This window comes from Balaenoptera physalus (assembly GCF_965194825.1).
Source record: "Balaenoptera physalus genome assembly, chromosome: 6".
Lineage (NCBI taxonomy): Eukaryota > Metazoa > Chordata > Mammalia > Artiodactyla > Balaenopteridae > Balaenoptera > Balaenoptera physalus.
The window spans coordinates 116,263,921-116,281,086 of NC_138885.1; the positions used below are offsets into that span (position 1 = coordinate 116,263,921).

The 17,166-nt window shown below is 56.5% G+C and overlaps 2 protein-coding genes and 1 long non-coding RNA gene across 5 annotated transcripts; 1 reads left to right on the forward strand and 2 right to left on the reverse strand.

Moving 5' to 3' along the window:
* Positions 1-4,565: 4,565 nt before the first annotated feature.
* Positions 4,566-6,852, reverse strand: LOC309662259 (uncharacterized protein; the record flags this gene model as incomplete). The annotated part of the gene is made up of 3 exons (XM_082464721.1): positions 4,566-5,693; positions 5,890-6,046; positions 6,786-6,852. The coding sequence occupies 3 exons, from the start codon at positions 6,850-6,852 to the stop codon at positions 4,919-4,921; spliced, it is 999 nt and encodes a 332-aa protein (XP_082320847.1). The 3' UTR covers positions 4,566-4,918.
* Positions 6,853-10,467: 3,615 nt separating this feature from the next.
* On the forward strand, positions 10,468-10,899 carry LOC309663118. 2 transcript variants are annotated; one of them, XR_014265115.1, is made up of 3 exons: positions 10,468-10,595; positions 10,725-10,762; positions 10,868-10,899. It is a non-coding gene; the product is annotated as an uncharacterized lncRNA (long non-coding RNA). The 2 variants fall into 2 exon arrangements; XR_014265116.1 differs by having other exon boundaries at positions 10,725-10,781; positions 10,868-10,883.
* A 320-nt stretch (positions 10,900-11,219) lies between these two features.
* LOC309663117 (transmembrane protein 18-like) lies at positions 11,220-16,199 on the reverse strand. Of its 2 annotated transcripts, none has more exons than XM_082466539.1 (5): positions 16,084-16,199; positions 15,011-15,128; positions 12,624-12,678; positions 11,448-11,541; positions 11,220-11,360 (listed from the first exon to the last, which is right to left on the reverse strand). In XM_082466539.1, the coding sequence occupies exons 1-5, from the start codon at positions 16,138-16,140 to the stop codon at positions 11,268-11,270; spliced, it is 417 nt and encodes a 138-aa protein (XP_082322665.1). In that variant the 5' UTR covers positions 16,141-16,199; the 3' UTR covers positions 11,220-11,267. The 2 variants fall into 2 exon arrangements, with proteins under 2 accessions (XP_082322665.1, XP_082322664.1); XM_082466538.1 differs by having other exon boundaries at positions 15,011-15,131.
* Between the last annotated feature and the right edge of the window lie 967 nt (positions 16,200-17,166).

The window sequence follows — 17,166 nt, forward strand, 5'->3', positions numbered from 1 at the left end:
TCTATATGAATATTACAGCCAAATAGAATAAAATATTTATGTATTCACAAATACAGATTTACAAACTATAACTGTGGTATTCTTTTCTAATAGAGATTTGGCAAAAAAAAAAAAGAGTAAAAAAGGAGGGACTCAGAGCTGAGATGGGGGACCAGTTACTTGAGAAATAGGTGGTCACAGATGAGCTGACGGCTGGTCTTACTCAGAAGGCCAGTCCGCCTGGGTCTCGGGGGAACCTGAGGAAACCACAGGTGACGCTTGAGTCTTACCGACCGGGTGGGTTCATGACACTTCCCGGCAACCCTTTGCTCACATCGATGAGGTAATATTTTCAAAATGACTCTGAAATGCATCTTTAATGAATTAAGTACAACACACCTGCAGACGATCGAAGTAACACATATCTTAAGGTGCAATCTCGAGGTCTCAAAACCCACACAGTTGTTATGGGAGTCAATACCGTGGCCGTTTTGTATTCCCAAAATACGGGCTTTAGTGCCAAGCATGTCTGTCTCGGTAGAAAAAAATCATTTTTTCCAATTTTCATGCCATTGCATTTGCTAAAATACCCTTTTGAATTTATAGTTCAATGCAAACATTTTTTTGCTGTAGACTTCATGCTTCTGTAGAACTATCCAGAAAACAAATTGGAAGAATCACTTTACTTCTTTAGTAACTATTTACTGGACACTACTCCAGGTGCCTGGGGAGGACATGGAAATAACGACACAAGCCCTGAATCTTAAAATAACTAATAGCATTTTTTATTTGATTTTTTTGTATGATCTAGTCCATACCTTCATGGAAATTATTATCTGGTTAGATAGATAATATGTAAGCATTTAAAGAGATGGTTAAAACCAAAATAACATGTGCTAGCATTTGTTAAGTCATGTCAATACTCTGGAACCCAAATAAAAGTCTGTTTTCCATGATTTTCCCTAATTTTTGCCACAACACAGTGCGTAGGTATCAGCCATACCTTTTTCCAACTGAAACTGAGACTCAGAGAGGTTGAGTGCTTTACCAAAACTTAAAAAAAAGCAAACAGAGCTGAGATACAGAATCGGGGTGTCACATCCGAGCTCATCTCTTCCCGCCACACCCAGACACACTCGACCCTCCAGGGAAGTAGGGGGCGGACACTGGACGGCGCTGGGTCCCCCTCCTGGACCGGCCCCGGGAGGGACAGGGCACGGCTTGCCCCTGGCCAAGGAGCTGTGAGTGACAAGGGCAGTGGCCCTGGCTCTGCTGGGACGGTGTGGGGACATGGCAGCACGCTAAAGTCATATGTCTTCATAACTTGGGTCCTTTCAAAAAATGTAAAGTAAAAACAAAACAGGAAGTTTACTCATAGTTGGTAGACTTTAGGCCGTTTTAGAAAGAAGAGGCTGCACAGCCAAAACCAGCGTCAAACCCCAGGATGTTGGTGCCACCGCCCTCCCCCATGGGCCGCCAGCCCTCCTCCACGTGTGGGAGTGGCTGCCACGTGCCAGACATCGAGGCCACTGTCACGGGTGGCGGTGCTGGCCACGGACGAGCTGGTGGCAGAGAAGCCAAGGGTGGACGGTGCAGGTCGTCGCTGTGGGGTCTGCAGGGGCCCTGAGACAAGAAGGTGTCTCCCTGGGGGCCTTGGTGACCCCCGTCTGCAGTCTGCACTGTCCTGGGAGTTACTGCCTTGACCACGTCTCTGTGCTCAGGGTCCAGGCTCAGTGGGTCCTCGGCTGCAGCCACAGGGCAGCAGGGACTACAGTCACTGGTCATGCCAGCAACCGCTCTCAGGACTCAGTTCCTCGAGGATGGCGGGTCAGGGGTCGTCCTTGGTTTCCCGCTACACTGGCCTCTCCAACCTGGCGGCTTGTTCCCCCAGAGCAGGAAATGTTCACAGTCTTGGAAGTGACCCCATGGCTCTGCCATGTCCTTATCACTGGAAGCCCTTCACTAAGTCCAGCTCACATTCTCCAGGGGAAGGAATCGCATGCGGCCTGAGTGCCAGGGCCTTCCTTGAAAGATGCCAACGTGGTGGGGGGCAGGAATAATTGGGTCAGGAATGCACGAAATTTCACTCTAATCAAAGGACAGGATGTTCTCTAAAAATCAGAAGTGCAGAGCCCTTGACATCTGGTGGACCGAAAGCCAGGAGAGATGGCTGAGCTGACCCGGGGCAGGTGAGGGGGGAGGGAAGCCCTTGGAGGTGGTGCGAACACCCCAAGGCTGCAGGGACCCCAAGGACCCCCAAGGGGCAGCGTGGCCGGTGCCCTTCCTCAGGCCCACACGAGGGCTCTGGTGGGGCTGAAATGCAGCTCCCCGCCTGGCTGGGGCCCTGGGATCTTCTGCGAGTCCAGGCGAGGTCACCGTGAGTGACAGCCCGGCTTCAGGACCAGCATCGGCAGTGGGGGGCCGGGCCTTCTTCCTCTAGATCAGGATCGCAAGACGGTCCAGGGGAGTGACTTGACCCCCTCCCGCAAAGGCCAGACTCTGCACCCGGGGCGTCATCCTGCACAACCGGCCCCCCGGGGCCTGGAGGCGTCTCTGATCCCGACTGGTGGCCATCCTGACGGACCGTGCACTCCCAGGAGATCTGCGTCTTCTGGGGAACCGTCCGCAGAGAGGACAGTTTCCCAACACTGCTTCTTACCAGCCTTTCCTGCTACAAGCCCAATTAGGGGTTCCTGTGATACCAAACCATGGGAAACTTATGAAGTATTCAGACTATTCTGTTTACTCCGGTGATGCAATCAAATCAATAGCAGTTGTAACCAGAATCTGGGGAGTGATTTTCTGGAATGGATTCTAAAATATTTGCAGCTCAGGGGGGTGGCCGTTGTCAGGCCGTGTGATAAAGCGCAGGTCAATTACAGAGCTCGATGCTCTAAATTAATGCCACATGACAGCACGTTCGGGCCGCTTAACAGACGTGGTTTTTAAAGGGGGTTGACAAATGGAACTTACGGGCCTGTTTTCCTTTCGAGAGGCTGTGATGGAATTCTGCAGCCCCCCTGCCGTGGGCTGACATGAAAAGATGACTCTGCAGAGTCCAGATTTAACACCTGGTTACGCTCTGGCCCTGGGACTGCAGTGCGTTTAGCTTCTCAGGGGTCCACTACCCCCTCCATCTGGTACCAAGGGACCACGTGAGCCGGTTCTGTTCCCTTCAAACTGCTCCCAACAAAGAACCCGGCAGCATCTACGGAAAACCAGGGTTGAACTAAATAACCAACGCTTTTCTCAGTTCAAGAAGCATTTTGGGGTCTGCCGTGTGCCAGGCCTGCTGGACTCTCCACGGACTTGTAGGCAGGCAGGATGAGAACAGCAAGAGGAACGTCACCGGGGGCCTGAGACCCCCTCAGGTCCCAAGGTCCGGAGCTTCCCCCCATGAGCCTTTGATGGTGAGACTTTTTCTGGATGTGCAAGGAAAGGCTTTGCTGGTTGTTAAAGGGATTTCATGCAAAATGATGTAAAACAAGGCGAAGTGAAGAGATGCCATTGGAAGATGCAGACTTAGTGCCTGTGGGGTTCAGAGCCAGTTCACAAATGAGCCAGAACCTGGGCTGTTAACGCCCTCTGGGACCCTGCATGGGTGGCCCGACGCAGTGCCCCCGGGGGCCTCCGTGAGGTGTCCATGGAGGCGGGACAGCCACGTAGCGGCCCGACCCGAGGGCAGCAACAACTGTGCCGGCAGGAAATGGGGCTGGCGCCTCATTTCTCCTCGTGGGGACCGTCCCAGAGCTCCTAGGCCACGGGTCAGCCCTGGCCACACCCCCGACTCAGGGTGGACAGCGTTCTGGCCTCGGGCTCCTCACGAGGGGACGCCTGCAACGAGCCTGGTGCCGCGGGGCGCCCTCGGCTGGGGTCGTGCAGGCTTGTGGGTGAACCGCCCTCCAGGCCTCCTCATGTGGCCTCTTCCCTGACGCTGCTTCTCCCGCCCGAGACCCCTCAGCACCCCTTCTCGCCAGCATCCACCTTCTTACAGACACAGGCAACACCCCGCCCAGAAGCGTCCTCAGCCAGGAGCCCCTGGTTCTGCCCCTTCCTGGACGCGGGGCCTTGAGCATCTGGGCTTCAGGGGAGTAGCAGGCACTGTGGGTGCCCGGCTCAGGCACGGGCGCTGCACGGGAGCCTGCCTCCTCCAGGCCGCCACAGTTAGGAGATGCAAGGAAAGAAACATTACCTACAGGGCACACCGTGTTTCCCTACAGCTATTCTACTGCAAGCCATGGCTTACTTGACTGTAAGTGGGATTTCTTCTTCAGAGTTGAACTTGGCAGAAATGCGCTAAAAATGCTAGCTACGCTCCTAAACCACAGGGCACGTAAACCTTGAAGTCAGAAACGTTTCCAAAAACTGCCATTTAATTTTCTGAAAAGCAAGCCAAATACAATGACAGTTATGATTTCCACTTGAATCGAAGGAGGGTCAGTGGCGGGGGACCTGACCCGGCCCCAGACCCCTTCCCCGGGCCAGCCCACCGCCCTCGGGATGAGGCTGCCTGGGCCTGCGAAGGGGTTTGCAGAACCAAGGAAGGGTCCTGATCCATCTGGGGGATACCCCGGGGCGGCCTGACCTCATCAGGAGAGTCCCCAGGGAGACCTGAGGAGGCAGCAGGTGAGGCCGGGGACCCAGAATCTGCTGACAGCCCCGTGCACTCGGCAGGGGACCCCATGGCCCGGACGAGGCACAGCCGGGCTGCGACTTCAGCCTTGAGACCTGAGAGGAGAGCCCGGCCCTGTTTTCAGCGGTTACACTGCGGTGTTTGTTCTGCAGAGAAAACTAAGACAGTTGCTAAAACTTGAATTATTTCCTGTAATTTCTCTGCAAAATTCTCCACAACCGTTGCAGCACAAGTGAGAGCTGCGTGTCAGCTGAGCTGCTTGGAGAAGGGCACCACTGCCCCCGGGACGGCTCAGGGCACAAGCCTCTACCGCATCCTCTCCTCCGGGCCGGCGCCGTCCTGGGTCTCTGACGCTTCGCCCTGGAGGCTTGGGTACGTGTGTCTCCAGCCGGGACTTGAGAGGAAGTGGATGGGAAAACTGTAAAGGCCTGTAGTCCAGCTGCTGAGGCCCCGAGGCGGCGAGGTGGCGGAATTTAGTGCCTGGCGTGAGAGCGAGGCCGGGGGCGAAGGGCCCACGGGGGTGGAGGCGGCATTCCAACGATGTGACGGCGCTCCCAGAGCAGGCCGGTATTTGAAGGGAGATGATCTTAGGGCAGCCGGACCGTCCGAGGAGGGAACTGACGGGTCTGAGACCAAGCGGCTCCTGAGACGGGGTGTGCCCCTCTTGGGGGGGCGGCCTCGCGGGGGGCCGTCCTTGGTTAGGACAAAGTAGGGAGCCCCGGGCGGGACAGCGGAGGCTTTCGAGGACCAAGGCCTGTGGGCGGGGTCTGGTTGCGGAGGCAGGTGATGTCCCGGGAGCCCCCAGCATGTCCCTGGTGACGGGCAGACAGGCCCCGAGGCCCGAGGGGGCTGGGCCAGCGGGCAGCTCTGCTGACGTGGCAAAGCGGTCCCCACTCTGAGCTCTGCGGGTCCCCCTGAGACCCCGGCGTGGACCCGCCGAGGGTCCTGAAGGAGAGGCTGCAGTGGTACGGCCAGGAGCTTCCAGAAACGGCGGGCCGTCTTCAAGGGCTGGGGAGCGCCAGCCGCCTGAGCAATAGATGAAGATGTCTTCTTAAAAGTGCTGATGTTTTCAACAAAGACTCTGAAACAAGCAAAAAAACACAGGCAAGCCAATAAGTGAAAAAAAGCAAAGACAAGCTAACCTTTCATGTGTTCTCATGGAAAAGCTTTGTCTTCTCCTAAAATTGCAGTTTGGCTTGTTTCCTACATCAATTTACATGTAAACTCCGAAGTTCTAGCCCTTTTATTGTGACACAAACAACCAAACCAACCTTTACCTTCTTATTGTTTTTGAGGCTGAATCTTGGGAAAATTCCGGATCACATCTTCTCTTTTCGGGTTGGTCATAAATCACCTGGCCTGTCACTGCTGTGAAAACTCCTGGGCAACTAAGACGACGGGGAGTTGGCGGGTCTGCAGCCCCGAGCCCACGACCTCAGCTTCTCTCACCAGCTAGAACAGCGGGCCGGGCCTGCGCTCTGGGACCCGCTCCCTGAATTCCTGCTCGTCTCAGGAAACCACGGTTCAGGTTGGATGCCCAGCGCCCCCGGTGGACGTCACAGGTACCGAGTATCTCGGCCTTCACTGTTGCTTGCAATCCACGTAGATTCCATTCCAGTTATTAGCCTTCCTTCTAGTTTTACTGTAGAAAATGTAGGGAAAACATGTTGGCATCTCTAGACTGAGAACTGTACTTTGAAACATAAACGTAAATGTTAACTGTGGAAACAGAAGCATCCGTTTGCTGCAACACGTTTAAAAGCAACTCGTGGGACCCGGGACTGCCGGCCATCCTGCCGCCCCCACGTGAGGCCGCGTTTCCAGAGGGTCTGTCCCTGCTGTGTCGTGACGACACAGGCATCCAAGGTCAGGCAGAACACGTGTAAACAGCTGCCGAGACGGAAGCAGACAGCAGGCTGGTCCCACTCAGGGGCAGAGCGGGCGCTCAGAGCTGGGGATTCAGGGACGAAGCCCCCATCTGATGCTCTGGGACTCTGAGGCCGGTCGTGCTGGACTCAGCGCCGGCCTGTGACGGACGCAGGGACTCTGGGGGGAGGCGGGCCCCCCCTCCACCTGAGGACGGAGGGTCGGGCCCTCAGGCCAGGCAGACGCCCGGGACTCCATCAGCTTCCCGCTCACACCCACCACCGCGGGGCCCCGGGACCCGGCAGACCTGGAGCCCGCGTTCGCAGCCTCGGGGCCCGGCTGCGCGGTGAGGGGTGAACTTGCTGCTGCCACATCCTCGGGGGCTACTGGGCGGTGACCACAGGCTCCCCTGTAGCAGCCACGGCACCCCTTTCCTTGGCTCAATCTGTCTGCAGAGCAGCCTTGAAACTAGAAGACAGTTCACGAGCAAATGTGCTTATTGACTGACCGGGAGGGACGGGGGCCGGGCTGCTACGGCCGGGCGGTGTCCCCTCGTGTCACAGGAGGGCGAGTTCCTGACCTCCAGACGCCTGCGTGTGCCTGTGTGCACGTGTGCGTGGGCCACGACGTAGTCTGGACGCTGTTAACCTAGTTCGCGTGAAGAAAGGGACTCAGAGCCCCTGGGCCCGCTCGGCGCCCTCAGCCCAGACAGCAGACGTCACACTCCTAGAGGCAAGGCCGCCTGGCCTGGACTCAGCCTCGGGCGGTGACACGGTGCGTTAGCGCCCCCTGGGGGTCGCATGTGCCAACACGAGCGGAGGCTGAGAAACGGATTAATAGCGCGGTGGAACCGGCGGAGGTCGGGCTCCGCCTGCGAGCTGCCCAGAGAAGCCTCCTGGCCCTGTGGTCACCTGTCCGCGTCCTCCTGCTGGGCGCCTGGGGAGAGCTGAGGCTTCACAGCTCCCAGGGGCTCCAGGCGATTCTGACGTTAGATAAACCCCGTGTTACCACCAGCCCAGCAAGAGCAGAGCAGGGAGATCTGACACGTGTCGGATGCTTTGGTCCTTACAGCGATCTTATTAAATACGCGAGGCAGACCCCTTCCCACCGGGGTCTTGTCTCCCAGGGAGCGACGCTGTACACTTCTAAGCAAACCCCTGGGACCCTGGGAACTCTTCGTGCAGGAGATGGGATCTTACAAAAGGAGCTACTCCCAGGGCGCCTCCGCGGGGCTGAGACTTAGCACGGGAAGCACCCTCCCTGCACCCACGTCACACACACACACGTGACTCCCGAGAAGTTTTTCATGAACACGTTAATCGTTACAATCACGTGCACTAATGCGTGGAACTCCACAACAATTTTCTGTGGCTCCTGTTCTGGAATATAATTGTGTATTTTAATTTGCTGTGGAACAGGGCTATTAAAACTCCCAGGACGGTGTGGAGACCCCAGGGTGCGGATGTGACAGCTCTGCAAACACAGAAACCCATCCTGTCTGCACCTGAACTTCCAATCTCTGACCGTTTTCAGTGTCAGTTATTCTGCTCCAGACGGAGACTCCAGGGAGTAAACAGAGGACGCTCTGCATCTGTCACACACACACACCCCTTGGCTGCGGAGATAGGTCCCCTGGTCACTAGCCCAACCTAAGCAGGCGATCAGCTACAAAAGGAAGTGAGGTGATGACTGAGGCTGGATGCTACGCTGCAGGAAAGGGAACAGAATCCCACCAATTTCTACTCAATGTATTTCAAAACTTTAGACCTTTGAATTACATACCAAGTATGTCTTGAGAGATTCTTGGATAAATGTTTATACTGTCAAAATATAAATTGTCTGAATTTACAACTTTTTTCAACTTTGCAACTTTTACTATGAAATGCATGTAACTTTAACACTCAAATCTGATTTCACATAAACTGAATTTACTATTTTGGTTTGATAACTATGACGTCAGTAACAACTTGCAGAGCACAATTTAAAGAGCAAAAAGCTTATCTTGATTAACTTCACGGTAACACCTTCTATTTTCTGCGGTTTACACCACAATTCTCAGCAAGCGAACCCCTCAGGAAGAGACCGTGGCCCTGACATCCCTTCATGGACGCCTGCTGAGATTGTAAGGATGCCAGCAGAAGGTGACAGCCAAGTGACATGCAGTTAGTTCAAAACAGTCACAAACACACTGTCATCTTTACAGTTTTGCTTATTTATTTCATGTAGATGTTAGCTGATGTGTAAATGTTTTGTGGTCTGTTTCATTTACTTACACAAACTTCCATCAGATGCCCAAACAACGTCACCGGGCATCCTTCTCTGGCTCCAAATCCACCCCCTTTTGCTAAAGCTTTGGGGTGAGAAGGGACCGCAGGAAACCAGGAATGGGGATATGCTTTCCTTCAACGGACCAGGAGGCCCCCTGTGAACCCCTCCTGTCAAGCCCCACGCAGCAAGGCTCATACACCCCAAACCCTCTGGAGACACTTCTGGCTTGTAGGATTTCCCCAAGCAGGAGGACAGAGAAATATTTGTTAACACTGAATTAGCCACTGAATGTGAACTTACTAAAAAGTTAAAAAATAGTCTGTTTGTGAAAATAAAACTGTTCCAAAAAAATTGCACACGCCAGTGAACAAAAAGGCCCACATCATGTCTTTAGGTTGATATGCCATTAACGCCATATTTATGCAAAGTTAACAATGTTATTACACTACTGTCACAGGAAAACTGAGATCCAGTCAGACAGTCCCATATTAAGAGAGCCCAAATAATTATGGACAGTGAAAATGCCCCAGAACCTCCTTGGCTTGTGTGGCCGAGGCCAGGATGTTCCTATCCATGCATTCTGTCCCCTGGGCCCTGGCCCAACCGCACAGCTGGAGGGGACCAGCCTCCCGCCCTCAGCCCCTCCCACCATACCCGTGCTCCCAGGGCACCGCGCTCACAGGGAACCGGCCAGCTCGGCCCTGCTCTCCGAGGAAATCACTCGGGATGCAGTGGACTCTTCTGAAGCCATGAGACCATTAGACACCCTGAAGTGGAAATTTCCAGAAATGCACAATGAGGCATGCTGCCAGGTACAAGAAATTTAAAATCTGACTTCACATGAGATGCTGTTTTTTAAGCCGATTTTTAAAACATTCAATACAGAAGTTTAAGACATCAAGGAGGGACTGGAAAAAATTTCAGGATAAGATCTCCAGTAGCTTTATCTAGGAAGTTCTACCTACTCACTTCTACAACTAATGTCAAAATTCAGGAAATAATTTCTCTACTGAGAGTTTACAACTACCTAGAAAAACTTTATATATCTGGATTTCAAGATTTAATTTCATAATCTGTCAAAGTGTCACCTTTTGAGCTTCTAAATATAAAAGCTTTCATATGAACAGATTTTCTTTTCTTTTTGAAATCTGAAGAATGTATTTCACTTATCTTGTGAAAATTATGGTAACTGTTCACAAAGTATTTTCTTAAACCCGAATCAGGAGCCAACAGCAGCCTCTTTACGGAACACTGTGTGTTCAGACAGGGGCTCTGCTCACCTGTCACCCTCCAGCTGCAGCTCCACGTGTGACAAGACCACGAGCGTCCTGCACAGACGCTGGTTTACAGAGCAGACATCACAGGGAAATAGTGCACCTGCTCCGATAAACCAACAGCGTCACGTCCCAGGACACCCAAAGGGTAAAAAGAAGGTGGAACATAGGAATATAATCAATCTTTGTATTTGCCATAAAAAAAATCTGTTAGTTGAAACAGGTGTTGACAGAATGTTGACTGTGTTTACTTGTAACTTTCCTTCCAGAAAACAACTCAAGGGGCTCATCCAGCCACTGCTTCCGTGGATCCCGACCCGGGGCCTCCGAGTGTCATCACATCTCTAACTGGATGAAAGGCAAGGCAGCCCCTCGTGTTCTGTCCTGTGGCAGCACCACACGGAGAGGCCACCGCTGTGCAAACCAGGGTGACACGAGGTGACACGGGGTGACGGAGGTGACGGGGGTGATGGAGGTGACAGGGGTGATGGAGGTGATAGGAGATGATGGGGGTGATGGGGGTTGACGGGGATGACAGGGTGACGGAGGTGATGGGGATGACGGGGTGATGGGAGGTGACGGGGGTGATGGAGGTGACACGGAGTGACACGAGGTGACACAGGGTGATGGAGGTGACGGGTGATGGAGGTGACAGGGGTGATGGAGGTGATAGGAGATGATGGGGGTGATGAGGGTGATGGGAGGTGACAGGGGGTGATGGAGGTGATGGAGGGTGATGGAGGTGACGGGGGGTGATGGAGGTGATGGGGGGTGATGGAGGTGACGGGGGGTGATGGAGGTGATGTGGGGTGATGGAGGTGACGGGGGGCGACGGGGGGTGATGGAGGTGATGGAGGTGATAGGAGGTGACGGGGGTGACGGAGGTGACGGGGTGATGGAGGTGATAGGAGGTGACGGGGATGATAGGGGTGATGGAGGTGATGGGGGTTGATGGGGGTGATGGGGTGACGGAGGTGCCCACGCGTGGATGGCACTGTCCCTCACTCAGTCACCGTCCCCACGTGGATGGACGTCTGGTAGCTCACACGGTCGCAGGAGTGCTGTGGACGCGTGGCGGCGTGCGCGGCTCCGTCTGCTTACAACTTAACTGGAGAGACGGGAGCCCCTGCAGCCCCGGCGAGGGCCCTGGTGGACGTGCGGTAAACTCTGTCCTAGAAGCTGGTCTAGGTGCGTTCCAGGAGCGGACGGGGTCTGAAGGATGCTCACGCAGGGCCGGCTCCGAGCCGTCACTCCTCCTTGGGTCTGCTCCTCGCCCTCCGCCTCTCCTGCAGGGTCCTCAGCTCGGTCATCTCGGTCAGGGTCTTGCGCACCCACAGGACCTGGGAAGAACCGTGCAGAGACGCCGTCAGAAGTGGACACGCGCCGTGTGGGGAGGACGGAGGCCTGGAGCTCTGTCACGCACGTACCACGATGGCCAGGGCGTTGAGCAGCAGTGGCGCCGAGAACACTATGGAGATGAACATGCCCCTCGAGTCGAAATACTGGTATTTCGAGAACAACCTGTTTCAAGAAAGATTTAAAGATTACGGGGCGTCACAACACGGCGTTCTCGTGATACTCTGTCTCAGGAGCCCCTCCACACAGGAGGACGAGGTGGGCGCACAGCCCCGCCTACACACGATGGCGACCTCAGTCCCTTTACGAGGCGACCCTCCTAACCCCGTGGGGGACGACCCCCAGGCCCTCCAGGGGCATTGCGGCCCCCATGCAAGCTCAGGCCGAGCCCCCGGAGAGGGGGACACGGCGTGGCCGGGCCAGGCTGCCCCCAGCGTCCCGCTCGGTGGCGGCGCAGGACGTGAACTTTACGTCACTGACTCAGCGACAGTCATCGCCCTGGGGCCACAGTGAACAGAGCCCAGCGCGGGGTGCTCAGCATGTGCGTCTTAATTAGAAGCGGAAGAGACAAAGCGGGGGCCGGGTCGTGCGGGGGGCCGAGGGCGGGCTCCTGACCGAACGACAGGGGCCTGAAGCCGCCAGGAGGGCACGGCGGCCGGGGCACGGCTGTCACTCTGCTCTGAGGCCCGTGCGGTCCGGGTGCCGAAGGCAGAGCCGGGAGGCGGGGTGCTGATCGGGCCACGTCGTCCCCCGGGTTGCGGGGACACAGGGGGACAGCGGCACTCCCCTCCCCACTCGTTCCAGCCTCCCGAGGGTTCCTGCCTGACCTGCGAGGTCCAGAAGGAGAAGCTGCGGCCCCCGAGGGAGGAGAAGGCCTGGGGGCGGCTCTGGAAGGGGGGCCAAGGGGAAGGGTCAACTCTACAGCGCTCACTGGACACGGAGTGGCTTGCCCGGGTGTGTGAGCAGGAAAGGACACGCGGGTGAGGACAGAATGGCCGGTGTCCCGGAAACCGGGGAACCAGCGTTTTCAGGACCAAGTAAATCGTGGGTGGATCTCAGTCTCCCCGTCACGGACTAGAGCGCTTCTGTTTTGGGGTGGGGGGGGCCTCCAGGGCCCACGGTGACCGAGGAGACCGGACGGTGGTCACCGTCCAAGGCTCATCGTGAAGGAGGCTGGGGGCCTCCCAGTGTGCTCTGCCGCTGACGGGGACGGTGTCACGCAGGGTCCGCGTGCCCGGGCCGCTCACCTCCAGTTCACTGCCACCGCTTCATTGATGTACTCCGCGCAGTAGACTAAGGTCACTGAGAAGAGAGCAAGCCCACGTGAGAAGTCAGGGGACCAGCCCACCGCCACCGCCTTACACATCCTTCACAACGTGCTACGTAACGTAAACGTGACAGAACAACGCCACGCTGGATGAGACGTAACTTCTATTTCACACATAACGTGAGGGAACATTACACAGAAAGGAAACCCAAGGTGACACACGAGGCCGGTGGTCTCGGTCAGACCAGGCCAGCCCTCAGCGGGGCAGCGCCGCGGGGACCAGGCTTCCTGCCCCGACGCCACCGTGGCCGCACTGCGCCGTCTGCCGACCTCCCTGCCCCGCAGGTCACCGTCGGGTGCAAGGCCGGCAGTGGCACCCGAGGGCCCTGAGACCGGAGCTGAAGGCCACCTGCCTCCACCCTCCGGCTGCCTGGATCCCCCAGTGGTGCTGGCGGCAAAGACACGGAGGGCGCACCGACCTGAGGGGACAGGAGCCGAGGGGACGGCCCTGGCCGCCCTCACAGTCCCACCTGGAGCGCGGGGAGCGCTGGGGGCGTGGGGAGGGGGCCCACCCAGGGCGGGAGGACCGCGGGCTGGCCCAGCACCACGTGCTGCTCAGGGCCTGGAGGGGGTGGAGGAGGGGGAGGACGGCCACCAGGAGCCTCAGCCTTGTAAAAATGTGCACACCCTCCGGTTCCTGGGGTAAAATGGGGGGAGCAGTCCTTGACCACTCCCTCGACGACTGGACCCGGAGACGCACATCAAGGAAGCAAAAGAAAGGAGACGGTAGAGGAAAAGAGAGGCCTGAGCACGGGGGGCCCACCTCCCCGGAGGGCAACGTGATGCATCGACCACGCGCCCCACTCGGGAGCTGGGGAGCAGTGAACCAGTCTGTGCTTCATTTGTAAAACTGCAGCAAATAACATCCCAATCTTCTGCAGGTGTGAGAATTAAATGCGCCATCAGATGTGTAAACGCACTTAGACCAGCATCTATCAGCCCCACGCTAAAACAGTCACCCTCTGTTCGTCCTTGAAAACAACAAACCCAAACGTAGCTCCCAGGTTCACAAAGCTGTTCAAGTATGGGCTCCTTGCATGAGGCTCTGTGGCTGAGGCCATCACCTTTTTTGTGCTTCCTGCCTCAGGGCCTTTGCACACATTATTCCCGGGGCTTGGAGTGTCCCTTCCGGCCCTCGAACGCCTGCTGCCTGGCTGGTTCCCCCGCATCCTTCCCCCCTCAGTTTACCTGTCAGGGCAGTGACTTAAGTGCAGCCCCCTCCAAGGGTTTCACGGTGCTCCTGCCTCTCCTGCCATGATGCGCAGCAGGGCTGTGGTTACCCAGTGTATGCTGGGGCCCCACCAGCTCTACGAGGCTCAGGGGCCCATCTGTCCTGCTCACCCCTCGCGTTCCTTACTAGGGCTCTCACGTAAAGAAATGAAGTAACATCCATCCCTGACCCTCAGGACTATTTCTGTGATGCAGGCTTGCTGCTTCGCGCCTGTCCTAAGACAACCTCTTGTTTGGAGTTCCCACCTTGCACAAGGCCAACTGAAAAATGACAGTTAAGATGAGTTTTTGGACTTTGTTAAACTACCAAGCAAGATCTTCAGCATCTTCCCAACGTCCGCAAGATTAAGAGCCCAGCATAGCCTCTGAGGCCCCGGCCCACCTTTCCTGCCTGAACATACTTCTAACTGGTCAGCGTCAGAATGTGGTTCCTCTGACACCTGGCCCACCCTTTCTGTCCGTCACCCCTGTGCTCTCACCCGTTGCCTCCGCCCCAGATGCCAGGCCTGGGCCAGACATCTGTTCCTTACCCAAAGAAAAAGAGATTTTACTCACTCTTTACAGCCCCTACCATAACTTTATCTCCTCTGTGAAATCTTTCTCAATGATTCCACACAGCTCTGTTCCTTCTCCAAACCCTGTAGATCTTACCTTCAAAACTGACCCGGGCAGTGTGTTATTTTTGCACCACAGAGCTTTCCTTCCTGGTTTGCACTCCCTCCCAGAGCACGCAGAGCAGCTAAGCCCCCAGAGGAGCCTCTTGTACAGACTCAGCGTTTCGGCAAACCCAGCTCTCGTTTGTGTAACTGGTATTCAGCACCCTCCCAGGAACACAACAGGTGCTTGAGACGCCTTTCAAATCCAATATCCAAAATGTACCTTATCTTTACAGTACCCACAAGTGAAATATGGGAGCGGCCTGCAATCAAAGTAGAACACAAGACAGGAGCGTTGGGAGGCCTTACAAGTACATTCACATATCACTGGGGCTACAGAGAGAACGCGCACACGCGCTGCCGCAGCACACAGCCGTACTCACCCAGGCACTGGAAGTACTCACCGCGGAACTGTACTCACCCAGGCACAGGAAATGCCCCACCTGCAGCTTATAGCTCCGCGATGAGAAGCAGGTGAGCAGCACGCAGAGCACGTGGAAGGCAGCCAGCCCCACGAGCCAGGGCTCCGTCCAGTCCGTCTGCTGGAGGACACACAGCAGAAACCCCTCAGGGTCCCCCTGCACTGGACCAGGCTGCACGCTGCCTCCCCTCTGAGCACGTCCCGAGCGCCCCAGGCCTCACAGGACACGGGCTGGGGGGACAGGGACCCCCACTGCACCCACGTCCAGGGACTGTCACCCGGCCGTGCCTGGCTGCCCCCACACAGGACTGAAGGCTTTCCTACTTGTCGAACAGAACTGCACTTCAGGCTGGGAGATTCTAAAGACCCTCCTCCGCGGGGAGATGAGAAAGTGGTGCCTGGGTCGGGATGCACTCGGTCGCCCCCAGAGGCAAAGCTACCAGTTCCTTAGAGCAGTGATTAAAGCCTCAGAAATCCGGGCCACCCAAACTTGCAAGACGTGGTTTTCTCCCGCCTTTGTGACACACACCCTGCACTCCAGATAGTGCTGCGACCGCATGTCTGCTCAACTCCAGAGGTGGGCTCATCCGCACCCCTGTACTCGGACCCCCTCCTTGAGGCTCAGGTCCCCCGGGGGCACGGGTGCTGGCGGAGCGGCCCGCGCCCCGCCACTCTGCCCACAGCGGGTCCACGCCACCCGGACCCCCCATCCCAGCCCAGGACGGCCCACCTCCCCGCTCCCCGCCGCCACGAGGTCCCAGCTCTCCCCGCAAACCCCCGACCCCCGACCGCCCCGCACCTCAGCATCCCGCCTGCCCTGAAGGTCCTCCCACCTCGTCCCGCCCCCACGCCCCGGACCCCCGCCACGCCCCGGCCCCTCCCCGCCACGCCCCGGCACCCTCCCCCGCCCCGCCCCGCCCCGCCCCGCCCCGCCCACCCAGATACTGGCCCGGACCCTGCACCCCCCCACGCACGCCTCCCGTCCGGTGCCGCCGGCCTCCCCGGCGGACGCTGGGAAATTTGGAGAGGCCCCTGCCGACAGCGACCGAACTGTCAAGGAGGCAGCAACTTACCGTGATCACGGCGGGGATGCTGACGGGGAACTTGCTGACTGAGAATGCAGACGACATCGCCCCCGGAAAGGCCCAGCCTCACCACCACCTTTTCGTCTTCCCCGCCCCGCCCGGATAGGTCAAGGAGTCCTCTGGTGTCCTCTCGCGTTATCTCCACTTGTCGCGATGACTGCTGTGTCCGGAAGCGGCAGGCACCCTGCCATCTCGCGATATCTCCAGTGCCCGGTAACAAGTTCAAATCTCGCGAGATTCCGTGGTGTTAAATATAAGGGAATTACGAGTAGCCGCCAGCGTTGTTTTCCCCGCCGAGCTGCTGCGAGAGGGATGTTTTAGTTCTTCCTATGTGACGGGCGCTCATAAATGGCAGCTCGGAGGACTGGGGGCTAGTGGGCGTCCCTGCCTTCCTCCCCCGCAACTCCCAGGGCTGGGGGCGTGGGGTATCGCTCAGGAGAGTGACCTGGACCCCTAGGAACATAGGGGAGAGTGACCTGGATCCCGGGGACAGAAAGGGACAGTGTCCGGGACTCGGGCGGGGGACAGAGAGGGAATTGACCTGGACACTGGGGAAAACGGGACAGTGAGCTTTATAGACAAAAGCTTTATAGACAAAATACAACAAATTAATATCTCATCTTCAATTTATATATTCACTATTCTGTTAGTGTCTCCTGACCTCAGGGATCTTGGAGGAGTTTGTAACTACATGGATTACAGGGCACATCGCCATGTGCTGTTTCCGTTGATTTATGTTTCTGTCTCAGACATAGGAGACGGTATATTTATTGATCTTTGTCAAACTCACAACATTTTGTGCATTGCCTGGACATACTAAGAAATTTTTAAATGGAATTTGAGGGTTTAAATCATGTGTAACAATTGTGCCTTCGTGTGTCAAAATTGGGGCTGCCAGGCTGTGGACTCGGGCCGGCTGTGGACTCAGGTTAGCCGTGGGCTCCTAGGTGGGGCAAGCAGGTGTTTCAACTGTGGTGGTTTGCAGACCTTGGGCTCAGCCAGGTGGGCTTTGGCCTCTGCATGTGGCGCTGATGTGGGTCTACAAAGGCAGGGACTGGGGTAGATGCCATC

Coding starts and splice junctions, on each gene's coding strand:
- LOC309663117 (XM_082466538.1), bottom strand. CDS start 16,140: ATGTCGTCTGCATTCTCAGTCAGCAAGTTCCCCGTCAGCATCCCCGCC. Junction 11,542..12,623: donor GCGGTGGCAGTGAACTGGAG/GTGAGCGGCCCG, acceptor TTCTTGAAACAG/GTTGTTCTCGAAATACCAGT. Junction 11,361..11,447: donor TCAACGCCCTGGCCATCGTG/GTACGTGCGTGA, acceptor GGTTCTTCCCAG/GTCCTGTGGGTGCGCAAGAC.